The sequence below is a fragment of the Thamnophis elegans genome, chromosome 17 (genome assembly GCF_009769535.1).
Source record: "Thamnophis elegans isolate rThaEle1 chromosome 17, rThaEle1.pri, whole genome shotgun sequence".
Taxonomy (NCBI): Eukaryota; Metazoa; Chordata; class Lepidosauria; order Squamata; family Colubridae; genus Thamnophis; species Thamnophis elegans.
The window spans coordinates 4,659,701-4,672,611 of NC_045557.1; the positions used below are offsets into that span (position 1 = coordinate 4,659,701).

Genomic DNA, 12,911 nt, shown 5'->3' on the forward strand with positions numbered 1-12,911 from the left:
CCCCCACTCCCAGAATAATGTTCTCGACTTACAACAGTTTGCTTAGTGAGTACTCAAAGTTACGACGGCGCTGAAAAGGGAGACTTACGACCCTTGTTCACACAAGGGATCAAAATTCAGACACTTGGCAACTGACTCACTTTTATGACTGTTGCAGCTGTCCTGGGAGGGGGGCGGCTGTCCCGTGATCCACTTTTGCGACCTTCCGCCAAGCCAATGGGGGGATTCATTTAACGACCGTGTTACTGATTTCACGGCCGCAGCGATTGGCTGAAAACGGTTATGGCCAAGAAAAAGGCCGTCAAATGGGACGGAGCTCGCGCCGCAAATGTCTCGCTTAGCGACCTCCGTTTTGTTGCTCCGTCGTTGTTGGTCGTACCTGTCTTCACTCAGGCGCCAAAACTTTTGGCAACTTAACCCTTCGTGTCGTCATTTGAACGCTTCCAACTCGCGATATGCTCCGTAAAAATTTCCTTTTCGTTTTAAGAGAAATTCCGTTTGAGAGAAATTGAGCAGAATTTGCACACACAACCACCCAAAAAAACTCTTTGCTTTTCTCTCTCTCTCTCCCTCCCTCCCTCCCTCCCTCCCTCTCTCTCTCTCTCTCTCTCTCTCTCTCTCTCTCGTGGATCTGGAGATTCGGAGTCGGGAAAACTTTTTATCATAGTCGCGCAAGAAACGGCGAAGTTTTCATCCGCTCCGCTGGCGGATTTTCTCCTTGACGGTTTGAAGTTGTTTGATATGTTTATTTTTTGTAGCCTCGCTTTGCGGGGTTTCTCTAAAATTATAAGTTGGTTTTGGGGTTCCTGCTCCTACATTTAAAAAAAAAATGCTTTAAGAGCTGGGGAGTCGGTCTTTAGTTCTCAACCGAGTTGAAGAATTTGGTGGTTTGGTTTTTAAATTCCCTGCGCTTATAAAATTCGATAAAAGGGAATCAAAATGCCCATTTTCAAAAGAGGATAGGGGTGTTTTTTTAGCTCAGTGTAAGGAAAGCAGATAATAAGGTCTTCCTAAGCTTCTAGTCCACTGATTTTTCAACCTCTGGAACTTTTAAGGTGGGTGGACTTCAACTCCCAGAATTCCCCAGCCAGCATGGCTGGCTGGGGAATTCTGGGAGTTGGAGTCCACCCACCTTAAAGTTGTTGAAGTTGAAATCTATCGCTCTTTTGCATCAGACTGGCGGGCTCCCCACTCCTCCCTCCTCTCCCCGTGTGTGTGTTTGCGTGTGTGTGTGCGTGTGTGTGTTATACACACACACACACCAAAAGTGTTGGCTTTGAAAGCTTTTTTTAATATCCAATTCACCTGTGGAACTGCCTGCCTCCAGAAACTCTGAATGCTGCAAGACTGGAAGTTTTTCAGAAGAGACTGGACATCCATTTTTGTCTGGAATGGCCTAGCATGGGCAGGAGGGGGGGTTGGACTAGATGACCTCCAAGGCCCCTTCCAACTCGGTTATTCCTGTCCCGGCTGCCGGCATGCTCCGAAGGGGGCTCTCTCGTGTTGTTTGAAATGAACCCACAAACCCACTCGAAATCCCTCCCCATTCAAAACATGCCTCTGTGCCAAGCAGGCCTAAACATCTTCCCAGGCGTCGCTCGAAGAAGTAAGCCTGACTGTATCGGCCTCTTCTCCACCCACAAGTCAGTTTCCTTTGTGTAAAATTTGAGCTGACTTTCTTTTATTATAATTAAAAAAAAACCTTGAGTGTCTTTCTAGGAATTTCTCTCCTCGAGTTACGACCGCAAGGAAGCCCCAAAATTTGTCGTGCTAAGCGAAACCTGCATTTATCCCCTTTTACGCCTTTTCTCGCCGCCGTCGCTAAGCGAATCCTCGCCGCCGTGACGTCAGGCCCGCGGCCGTTGACGCGAATCCAGCTTTCCCATCGACTTGGCTTATTCCGAAGGTCGCAAAAGGGGAATCATGTGACCCACCCACACCCACCCCGGGGTCGCTGCAACCGTTATAAATGCGAGCCAGTTGCCAAGCGCCTGAATTTTGAACCCTGGTGATGCTGGAAAGTTTGTGAGTGTGGGGAAAAATACCGGTCGTGAGTCTCTTTTTTCCCCCAGTGCCGTCGTAACTCTGGACAGAACCGTTGTAAGTCGGGGACCACCTGTAGAAGCCAAACAGGCCTTTTCGCTTTACATTTTTGGCGTTCGGATTCGGCTGGAGATTTTGACCAGCCGTTTAGAAGAAGTAGCCAGGTGCCTGGTCCCGAGAGCATCCGAGATCCCCTTCCCTTGGCCTTTGGGATCCCGTTTCCTTTCTGGGTAGATCCCCCATCCCCAACTGCCCCCTTCTTCGAAACCTTCCCTTGAAATCCAGAGCTCTCCCTTTCCCAACAAGGAGGAGGAAGAGGAGGAGGAAGGCTGCTGAGTCGCACTCAAGAAGTTTCCCTGTCTTTGCAAGCCCAGCTCTATTTGAGGAGGGGGCTTCCCCCCCCCATCTCCGTCTCCCCCAATCCCCGGTTTCTAAAAATCTAAATATCCAGTGTTTTTCTTTCTTTTTTTTCCTGGCGACATATTTGGGGGGGAGGGGGTGTATCACGAACCTCTTGAAAGCCAAGGGAGCCGCATTTTGGGGAAGGGGCTTCGTCTTTGGCTGCAGAGCAGGCAGGTTCTCCCTACCTTTCCCCCCCCCTTTCTCCACCTTTGCTCCCCCCCTCTCCGGCCTTAAGGAGCCATCGCCGGCATTGTGTTCGAATCGCGCAAGGGTGGTGACTGTGGGTCGTGATGAGAGAGGGAGGGAGAGAGAGAGAGAGAGAGAGACCGTCCAGAAGGACAAACCAGGGATCTGGACTGGATCCAGTGGGCTGATTGATTTAATCTGCTGGCATTTCCCCCCTCCTCTCTCTCTCTCTCTCTGTCCCCCCTCCTCTTTCTCTCTCTCTCTCTCTCTCTCTCTCTCTCTCTCTAGACCCCCTGCCCGCCCTCGGTAACCTGCTGGCTCTCAGTTCCCGCTTTCCTTTTTAGGAAATTGTCCTTTTTATAGCATTGTATGGAAACGGCTGTGCGCCTTGGGAGACAGCCATTTTGTGCGTTGTGTCTCGAAATGCATCTTTTCCGCTTTTAGCCACGCGCTGAGAAGTTGGGAAGGGAGAGAGAGAGAGAGAGAGAGAGATGCAAAAGGGCAGGGGACTAGAGGAGACGGGGGGGGGGGAAGAGATCCGGGAGGGCAAGGGCTATAGAGGGAGGAGGGGAGAGAGAGAGTGTAAAGGAGAGACGGAGAGAAAGAAAAGGAGAAATAAAGGGAGAGACAGAGAGAAAGGGAGAGACAGAGAGAGAAAGGGAGTGAGAGAGAGAAAGGCAGAGAGAGGGAGAGAAAGGGAGAGGCAGAGAGAGGAGTGGGAGAGAGAAAGGGAAAGGGAGTGAGAGAAAGGGAGAGGTAGAGAAAGAAAAGGAGAGACAGACAGATAGAGGGGGGAGTGAGAGAGAAAGGCAGAGAGAAAAAGGGAGAGACAGAAAGGGAGTGAGAGAGAAAAGGAGAGACAGACACACACACAGAGAGAGAAAGGGAGACAGAGAAAAGGAGAGACAGAGAAAGGGTGTGAGAGAGAAAGGCAGAGAAAGGGAGTGAGAGAGAAAGGGAGTGTGAGAGAGAGGAGTGGGAGAGAGAAAGGCAGAGAAAGGGAATGAGAGAGAAAGGGAGTGTGAGAGAGAAAGGGAGAGGTAGAGAGAGAGAAAAGGACAGACAGACAGAGGGGGGAGTGAGAGAGAAAGGCAAAGAGAGAGAAAGGGAGAGACAGAGAGAGGAGTGAGAGAGAGAAAGGGAGAGAAGAGGAGTGAGAGAGAAAGGAAGAGAGAGAAGGGGGGAGAGAAAGACAGAGAAAGGGAGTGAGACAGAAAAGGAGAGACAGACACACAGAGAGAGAAAGGGAGTCAGAGAGAAAGGGAGAGGTAGAGAGAGAGAAAAGGAGACAGAGAGAGAGAGAAAGGGAGTGAGAGAGGAAGGGAGAAAGGGGGAGAGAGAGGGAGAGAAATGGAGGGAGAAAGAGGCAGCCCCCCCCCCCAAAAAAAAACCTCCAAAGGGAGGGTCTGCAGGATGAGTGGGAAAAGAGGGTGGGGGGGGAATTAAATGGGGATTCTCCGTCCTCCAAGTCCTGATTGTCCCAAAGATGCTTTTTTCGTTTCGAGAGCCAACTGGGCTTCCTGCTTTTTTCTCTCTCTGAAGACGTTTCGCTTCTCCTCCAGGAAGCTTCTTCAGCTCTGATCCCCCAACCAGCCGGCCGCTTTGCCCAGCTTCTCCCCCCAAAAACAGAAGCGCCCCTTGCCACCTGGGGGAGGGGACCCCATTTTCCTTTTTAATAAAAAAAGCAAGCCAAAGAGGATGTTTTCAATCCTTGGGTTCAAACCACGCTCTGGCTCCGGAAAAAGCCTTTCTCCCTCTTGGCTTTTGCTGCCGTTCCGCCAAGCCTCATCGGGGCGATTCCCAGGATAGGCGGAGAGGGATCCGAATGGATCCCCGAGGATTTGGTTTTCCCATCAGGGGCCAATTCTCCTTCCTTTGCCCCCCTTAATAAGTTTTTGTTTTTATTCTCTTATTATATATAGTTACGAGTATACATTCACATAGTTATTGTTCTTGTTTTTATCTTTATCACTTTTGCATATTTATTTTTCCATAAATATACCATCCCATACACCTATTTTGTATTGTCACCAATCTATTTTTCCCTTCTCTTTTCTCCCTCCCTTATCTAGTTTCTTCCTTCCGCCTCTCCTTACCCTTTCCTTCTTCCCTTGCCTCTCCCCTATTCCTCTCTTCCTCCTCCTGCCCTCTCTTTTTATTTCTATCCCTTCCTCTCCTTTCCACTTTCTTCCTTCTCTCCCCTCCACCTCTCTTCCTCTTCCCCCTTTCTCTTTCTACCCCTTCCCTCCTTCCTCTCCTTTTCTTTTCTTCCTTCTCTCCCCTCCACCTCTCTTCCTCCTCCTTCTCATTCTACCCCTTCCCTCCTTCCTCTCCTTTCCTCTTTCTTCCTTCTCTCCCCTCCACTTCTCTTCCTCCTCCTTCTCTTTCTACCCCTTCCCTCCTTCCTCTCCTTTCCTCTTTCTTCCTTCTCTCCCCTCCACCTCTCTTTCTCTTCCCCCTCTTTCTCTTTCTACCCCTTCCCTCCTTCCTCTCCTTTCCACTTTCTTTCTTCTCTCCCCTCCACCTCTCTTCCTCTTCTTTCTCTTTCTACCCCTTCCCTCCTTCCTCTCCTTTCCACTTTCTTCCTTCTCTCGCATTTCCTCTCCTCCTCTCTTCCTTTTCTTTTCTGTTATTGTGGTTATCTCTTTTCAACTCTGAACTGGTGGACGCACCAGTTGAGTGGACGCAAACAGGGGAGGGAGGGGGGGATAGAAGGCTATTGCTGTTTTTTTCAGGAACGTAGCTACTCCTCGGCATACGACGACAGTTGAGCCCAGCATTTCTGTTGTTAAGTGAGACATGGAGTGAGCTTTGCCCAATTTTACAACCAGCCTTAAACCACATTTAAGTGAAAATCATTGCCGTCAATAAGTTACTCGTCCCCCCCGCACCGCACCGCTCGTTAACTGCCCCCTGATTTAGACAGTTCTCTATTTAAGTCGATGTCTCCAATCGAGAAAGATCCTTGAAGAATCAACTTGAAATTAAGAAACCTTTTATCCTTTGGGGGTTAAATATTCCCGATTTTGGTTTCTGTTGAGAAGAGAACCGATTATGGATACTGTCCATGTACTGTAGGAAGAACAATGGAGCATGGCCAATCGGTGGACCGTTTCCAAGGCCGAGTTAGCTTGGATGCTAGGACAGTAGATATTGGCCACTATGGTCAACCACCGAGGGATGGGTGGCTTTGAATGGTAGGCGATAAAAATTTGGGGTTGAACTTAGGGGTCCTTGGTGTTTCCTTAGCTGGCTCTTCTTCTTGAGATGTTTGATTACCCATCTCGAACAGGTCGTTAGATGAAGGTTTCTCATTCTTTGCTTTCTCCACTCCCCCCTGGCAGGATGGACCGCATGAGCGAGGATACTCTGCGCCTGAACCGCTTGAAGCGGACCCTGGACCAAGCCGAGGAGCGGGACGATGTCTTGGCCAAGCGGCTGAAGATGGAGGGCCACGAGGCCATGGAGCGCCTCAAGATGCTGGCGCTGCTCAAGAGGAAAGACCTGGCGGGCATCGAGGTGCCCCACGAGCTGCCCGTCAAGCAGGACGGACTGAAAGGCTACGAGGAAAAGCTGAACGGAAACCTGAGGCCCCACGCCGACGGGCGCTCCTCCGGGAGATCCGGCAAGGAGAACATCAACGATGAACCAGTGGACATGAGTGCGAGGAGAAGGTAAGGATCCTCTCGCTTCTCTTTCTCACCCCCCCGTTGCTGGCCTGGAGGTGCGTGCGCCTATTAATTTAGATCGGTTGGGAAGACTTTTGATGACCAACCTTGAGTGTCGTCAAATTCATGAGAAGATCGGTTTGGGCCACCATGGCGTTCTCCTTCATTTTTATTTTGATAGATGTTACTGTCAAAATATTTGATAGGTGATACCTATCAAAATGATAGGGACACAGTGGCCAAGGCGCTTGTCAATCAGAAAGGTCGGCAGTTCGAATCCCTAGCGCCGCGTAACGGAGGGAGCTCCCATTCCTTGTCCCAGCTTCTGCCAACCTAGCAGTTCGAAAGCAGGTATAAAAATGCGAGTAGAAAAATAGGAACCACCTTTGGTGGGAAAGGAACAGCCTTCCGTGCGCCTTTGGCGTTGAGTCACGCCGGCCACATGACCACGGAGACGTTGGCTGTGGAATTCTGGGAGTTGAAGTCCACATATCTTCCAAGTTGTTAAGTTTGGGAAACACTGATTTGAAGAGGGGAAAACAACTCTCATTTATTAGATCTTGGCGGTATTACATGGGGAAGTAAAACGGGGGAACAGAACAGTGGTGAAATTCAATTTTTTTTACTACCGGTTCTGTGGGTGTGGCAGGGGAAGGATACTGCAAAATCCCCATTCTCTCCCGACTCCAGGGGGAAGGATACTGCAAAATCCCCATTCTCTCCTGACTCCAGGGGGAAGGATACTGCAAAATCCCCAGTCTCTCCTGACTCCAGGGGGAAGGATACTGCAAAATCCCCATTCTCTCCCGACTCCAGGGGGAAGGATACTGCAAAATCCCCATTCTCTCCCGACTCCAGGGGGAAGGATACTGCAAAATCCCCATTCTCTCCTGACTCCAGGGGGAAGGATACTGCAAAATCCCCATTCCCTCCCGACTCCAGGGGGAAGGATACTGCAAAATCCCCATTCCCTCCCGACTCCAGGGGGAAGGATACTGCAAAATCCCCATTCCCTCCCGACTCCAGGGGAAGGATACTGCAAAATCCCCATTCCCTCCTGATCAGCTGGGACTCGGACGGCAGAGAATAAATGGGGGTGGGGCCAGCTAGAGGTTGTATTTGCCGGTTCTCCGAACTACTCAAAATTCCCGGTTCTCCAGAACCTGTTGAATTTCACCCCTAGAACAAAACCTTCGTGGGTTGCCTATGGTTTAATTCTCGTAAACCAGGGTTAGCGTACAGCCAGCTTACAGTTCGAAAGCATTGTGTGGCCCCCTAAAAAAAGTCCTTTATTCCCACTTATTCTTAATCACGACCGTCTCCCACGAAATGATGGCACATCTGAAACAAGAGACGAAGGCCTTTCCTGACCTCCCTTAATAGAATTATGTTAATGTGTTAAAATTAATTAAATTGGCTTTAATAAGCGAGGCGAGTGGAAGCGAAGAAGAGCTGAAATGCCTCCCCCCTCATTAAAACGAGCAAGGGTGGGGGGGTTTTCAAGGAAGCAAAATTGTCCTTCCTGATCCACATTTCCTGCAAATTTCACCTCCTCTCAGAAAATAACCCGAAACCGTAGCCAACGTTTTGCCCCCTAAGACGACGGCATCGTCCGTCGTCTGCAAAGATGATTTTATGCCGCGAGATCGCGCCTTCCTTCTCCCTTAGATAACTTGCTTCAGAAAGCATCTGTTCCCGAGCGCGATATCACCGTCGCTATGTTGGAAGGGTTCCAACTCCTCCAGCTTCTAATCTTCTCCCAAACGCTGGTCCCAAAAGAGAGGAGGAGGAGGAGAGAAGGGTCAGGGGTCCGTAACACTTACTACTTTAAGCCTCGGGGGGTGTAGAGAACTCGTGCTACGAGACCACAATGCAGGGGGGCGGCATAGGCGTCCATCAGGCCAAGGTTTAGCAGAGTCCCGGCCGTCAGCTGCGAATCCCTGACTCACGCGCGCATTCGGGTGGCAAAGGGACAAGTTGTCAGCCGTAGGCGGGCGAGGAGCGTCACCACCTCGGATCTCGCTCGGTTTGCTGGGGACAATCCAGGCTCGTCTGCTCGCCATCTGCCCCACCGCCTCCGCTGGTTGGTCATCCTCTCTCTTGTCTTTCCTTCACCTTGAACTAGAAGGCGCCTCCGGCTCAGCTGCGCCTCCGTGAGACCTGTAAGCTCTTTATCAAGGAGGCAGATAGGGTCCCTTTGGGTGAGGAGGGGGCAGAGTGAGAGGAGGCGGGGTCAAGCTTTGTGGGATGAAACGTCACCAAAATTAAGGAATCAAGTTGGACTTCATGAAGGGGGCCGTGTAGATTTTTTCCACCTCGCATTCTCAGCCTTCCCAAGTAGTAAAAGGTTATTTTACTCGGTTAGTCATTGCTGATTCTGAAGTGGGGAGGGGGTTTAAAGGCCACCGAGCCAGCGCTGTCCGAAGAGATTTCCGCAGTCTTGTAGCCAGCCCGAATTCACGCACCGCTGTTCGCTTCCCACCAGAGTGGTACCTATTTATCTACTCGCATCTTCATGCTTTCGAACTGCTAGGTCGGCCGGAGCTAGGGCGAGGACGGGAGCTCATGCCATTGGGTGGCGCTCGAGTCCCGATCCCGGGCTCCCGGGTGTCCCGACTCAAGCTTCCTTAAAAAGCAAGAAGCAAGAGTCCCGGCAAAACCCCTTTTATTTACACGTCTGTGAATTCTTTTCATTCACAGTCAGCCAGGCTTAGCAAACAGTCTTTCCGAGGAATGTTTATCCACACGAACCTTATCTCATTTGGCCAGCTGCCAAATCCCTACTTTCCAAGGCAAAACTCGGCACAGAGTCTCTTATAGATACAAACAGAACTTTCCCCTCTTGAAACGAATTCTTTCCTGTGGGAGGAGCCAATCACCTCCAAGGTGTGGCTTTACTCCTACGTCAATCCTGCTTTCTGAATTGCCTTGTCTTCTGGCAGCTCCGCGCATACGCACCCACTGGGAACAGGCTCCAGCTGTTCCTCCACCTCACTGCTGTCCAGCTCCCTCTCTGTCTCCGACGCAGAGCCCTCTCGCCTGAGCTTCCCTCAGCCCCCGGGACTGACCCTTGTTCCTCTCCAACTTTCTCATTGTCCGATTCTGCTGCCAGCTCCGTGGCCGCTGGGCGTACCACAACACCAGAGTCTTAAACGCAGAGTCCCCAACTAGGAAAGAATCTCATTCTACCGCATTGTAGGCCTACTACATCAAGAGAACCTTGCAAGTCTTGGGAGTGCAATTCTCCCACCCTCTCCTTTGCAGCTTCAGAAGCTTGGGGTGGTCCCTTCTTTTTCTCCACTCCTTATGCAGCTCTGGGCTCTGCCTTCCCTTATCTGATCGTTCCTGGCCAGCATTTCTCTGCCCTTGTCTCTCAAGGTCTTTCTCGCATGCCACGAGGGACAGAAGAAGATCCTGGTTATGGAGGAGAAACTGTCTTCTCTGGATCCAACCAAGCCTCCTGGGCAACCAGAATTCCTTCAGGAGAAGACCTCTCCACCTCTGAAGTTCAGTCTTGCCACCCCCTTCTTCCCAACTCTTCTTGAGATAGGCCGGGCCTTTTACCGACCGTCCCCGATGACCGTCTCATTCCCCTCTCAGGAATAGAAGAACCCTCTACGGCGGAGGGAGTTGTGAGAACAGGGCCCTTTCCAGCCCCCTTGGCGCCCGTCTTTGTGGATTGGGGGGGGGTCCCTTGGCCCACAAAACCCCCTGCCTGTGACCCTCCCCTCTGTGTGATGTCACAATGCAACCAGTGGTGCTTGGTTACCACCCGGTGGCATCCTCCGTCTCCAAGCGACAGGAAAGGGGCCGTCCGCCTCTGTGGTCCATTGATTTCCTTCCCGGTCTACAATTCGGCTTAGCCTCTTGCGGGTGCTTCCTCTGGCCGAAAATGGCCATGGAATTCAGGTATCGCTCGGCGTTCTGATGCCAGGGCTTCTTGCGTGGGCATTCGGCCGAGAATTCTGCCCTTAGCCCACCCGCCAGTCCCTGAGCAAGAACTGACTTTCCATCTTATCCTTGTCTACTGTGGCCTCAGAACAGAGCCGGAAGGGACCTTGGAGGTCTTCTAGTCCAGCCCCCTGCTCAAGCAGGAAGCCCTCTACCATTCCAGACAAATGGATGTCCAATCTCCTCCACTGATGGAGAACCCGCAATATCTGGTGGCAAGTCGTCCCACCGGTTAATTGTCCTCACTGTTAGGAAGTTTCTCCTTAATCCCAAGTTGCTTCTCTCCTTGATTCGTTTCCGTCCGTTGCATCTTGTCCTACCCTCAGGTGCTTTGGAGAATAGTTTGGCCCCCTTCTTCTTTGGGGCAGCCCCTCAAAACGCTGTTATCATGTCCCCTCTAATTCTTCTTTTCCCTCGACCAGCCGATTCCCAAATCCTGCAGCCGTTCTTCCTGCGTTTTGGTCTCCAGGCCTTGGATCCTCTTCTCTGCGCTTTTTCCAAATTCTCAGCCTCTTGGAACTTGGCTAAGGGACACCAAAGGGCCTAAGCCCCCCTCCCCAGCCCTGGGGGTGATTTTGCAAAATAAACCCCAGAGAGAAAAGTGGGGGGGAACCCTTCGGTGACTCATCCTCTCCTGGGTGGGTGGGTGGGTTTGGCTAAGCGCTAAGCGTCTTTTTGCTCACGTGGGTTGATGTAATTGAGTCCCCCAGCCGGGATCGGAGCACAGACGAGGCGGAAAATGGGAGCGTTTCCCAAGGCTCGATTTGATTGACTCTGAAGGCAGTTTCACGTGCGGCTGCACAAAGCCCACCGGTGGGGGTCACAACGCCACTCTAGGCTGGGAGGGAGGGAGGGAGGTGGAGGGGTTTGAATGGGGCCGGATCTTGGAGAAGGTACAACACTGATGAGGTTACTTAGTTTGGCTCGTGAGAGATCTGGAAGGAATCCACCCAGCTCAGAGAGCGCTAAGGAGGCCACTGTTCTCCTCCCCCTCCTCTCCGCAAACCCTTCTCCTCCCACCACTGATGGTGTTACCTGATTGGGTCATGAAACATCTGGAAGGAAGCAAACTTGCTTGGAAAGCATCAAGGGCCCCCTAATCATCATCATCATCATCATCCTCTTCTTCTTCTTTCTTCTTCTTCTTCTTCTTTTTCTTTTTTTTCTTCTTTTTCTTCCTCCTCCTTGTATTTATCTTCTTCTTTTTCTTCTTCTTTCTTCTTCTTCTTCTTCTTCTTCTTCTTCTTCTTCTTCTTCTTCTTCTTCTTCTTCTTCTTCTTCCTCTCCTTCTCCTTCTCCTTCTTCTTTCCCTCTTCCTCCTCTTCCTCCTCCTTGTATTCTTCTTCTTCTTCTCATTCTTCTTCCCCTCCTCCTCCTCCTCCTCTTCCTTGTATTTATCTTCCTCTTTTTCCCTGAAAACCCATTCCCATTTAGTACTGATGATGTTACCTAGTTGGATAATGAAACATACGGAGGCAAACCACCAATCTCAGGGAGCACCAAGGACCCCATAATCCTCATCCTCTCTGCAAACCCTTCTCCTACCACTGATGCTGTTACCTAGTTGGGCCATGAAACATCTGCAAGGAAACAACCTCCTCCTCCTTCCTCCTCCTCCTTCCTCCTCCTCCTCCTCCTCCTCTTTGCAAACCCCTCTCCTTCTAGCACTGATGCTGTTCCCTGGTTGGGTCATGAAACGTCTGCACCTCTACATGGCCATTTGATATCACACAATCCACCCCTTTACCTGCTCCAATAACCTTTCTCCTTAGTGGGTCCAACTGTATGTAACGGACAAGTTCCTTTGGGTAGCTTCTTGTCCGTCCGTCCGTCCGTCCGTCCCCCCCCCCAGTCGTCATCCCTCCTTCCCTGCCAAAAAAAACAACCCCCAGCCCCCTCACTCAATCTGTCTTTTCTTCCCCCTTCCTGAAATCAGCAGCGATCAAGACAGGGGGCGGCTCACCCCTTCTCCGGACGTCATCGTCCTCCTCCGACAACGAGGCCTCCAGCCCTCGCTCCAGTTCCCGCATGGAAGAGCGGCTCAAGGCGGCCAATCTGGAAATGTTCAAGGTACAGGAAGAGGGGACCGAAAAACACCACGAGCGGGGTTGTGCCAGAGCGCACGGAGGGTCGCGGTCAGGTTCCCAGAAAAGGGGGACGGGGGGTATTCCAGCTGGGTGCCCTGACCAGCGATCCCTCGCCACCGAGGGCCACTACCCCCTGGCGGGAAGGAAGTTCGCCCTCCATCCTCACCTCTTGGTCTCCTTCCCGCAGGGGAAAGGGGGTGAGGAGAGGCAGCAGCTCATCAAACAACTCCGGACGAGTTGCGGGCTCGAGGAGCCCGGCTGGTGCTGTTGAAGAAGCTACGGCAGAGCCAGCTGCAGAAGAGAACGTGGTACAGAAGGTGAGGGGCGAGCGCGCCGGTTCGAGAAAAAGGGATGCGGGGAAGATTTCAACTCCAGAGCGTTTCCCCCCCCCTCCCCCTACTGCCTGGGGTAATTCTGGGACTTGAAGTCCGCCGGTCTAAAAGTTTAAAAAGAGCCAGGTTTAGCTAAAAGCCGCATGGACACCTAACTCTTTACTTTCTCCCCACTTGCCAGGAAAATTCTCCCCAGCCAGGTGGGTAAGATCACTCTCCCCCCACACCACCCGCAAAGGTGA

At 51.5% G+C, this 12,911-nt stretch overlaps 1 protein-coding gene across 1 annotated transcript in view; it reads left to right on the top strand.

The window, feature by feature from the left end:
* GATAD2B (GATA zinc finger domain containing 2B) overlaps window positions 1-12,648 on the top strand; it is a 28,168-nt gene extending 15,520 nt beyond the window's left edge. The window contains exons 2-4 of the mRNA XM_032234019.1: window positions 5,976-6,305; window positions 12,187-12,320; window positions 12,525-12,648. Coding sequence (XP_032089910.1) covers window positions 5,977-6,305; window positions 12,187-12,320; window positions 12,525-12,538 — 477 coding nt within the window. The 5' untranslated portion in view covers window position 5,976 and the 3' untranslated portion in view covers window positions 12,539-12,648. The remainder of the gene's footprint in view (window positions 1-5,975; window positions 6,306-12,186; window positions 12,321-12,524) is intronic.
* Window positions 12,649-12,911: the final 263 nt, after the last annotated feature.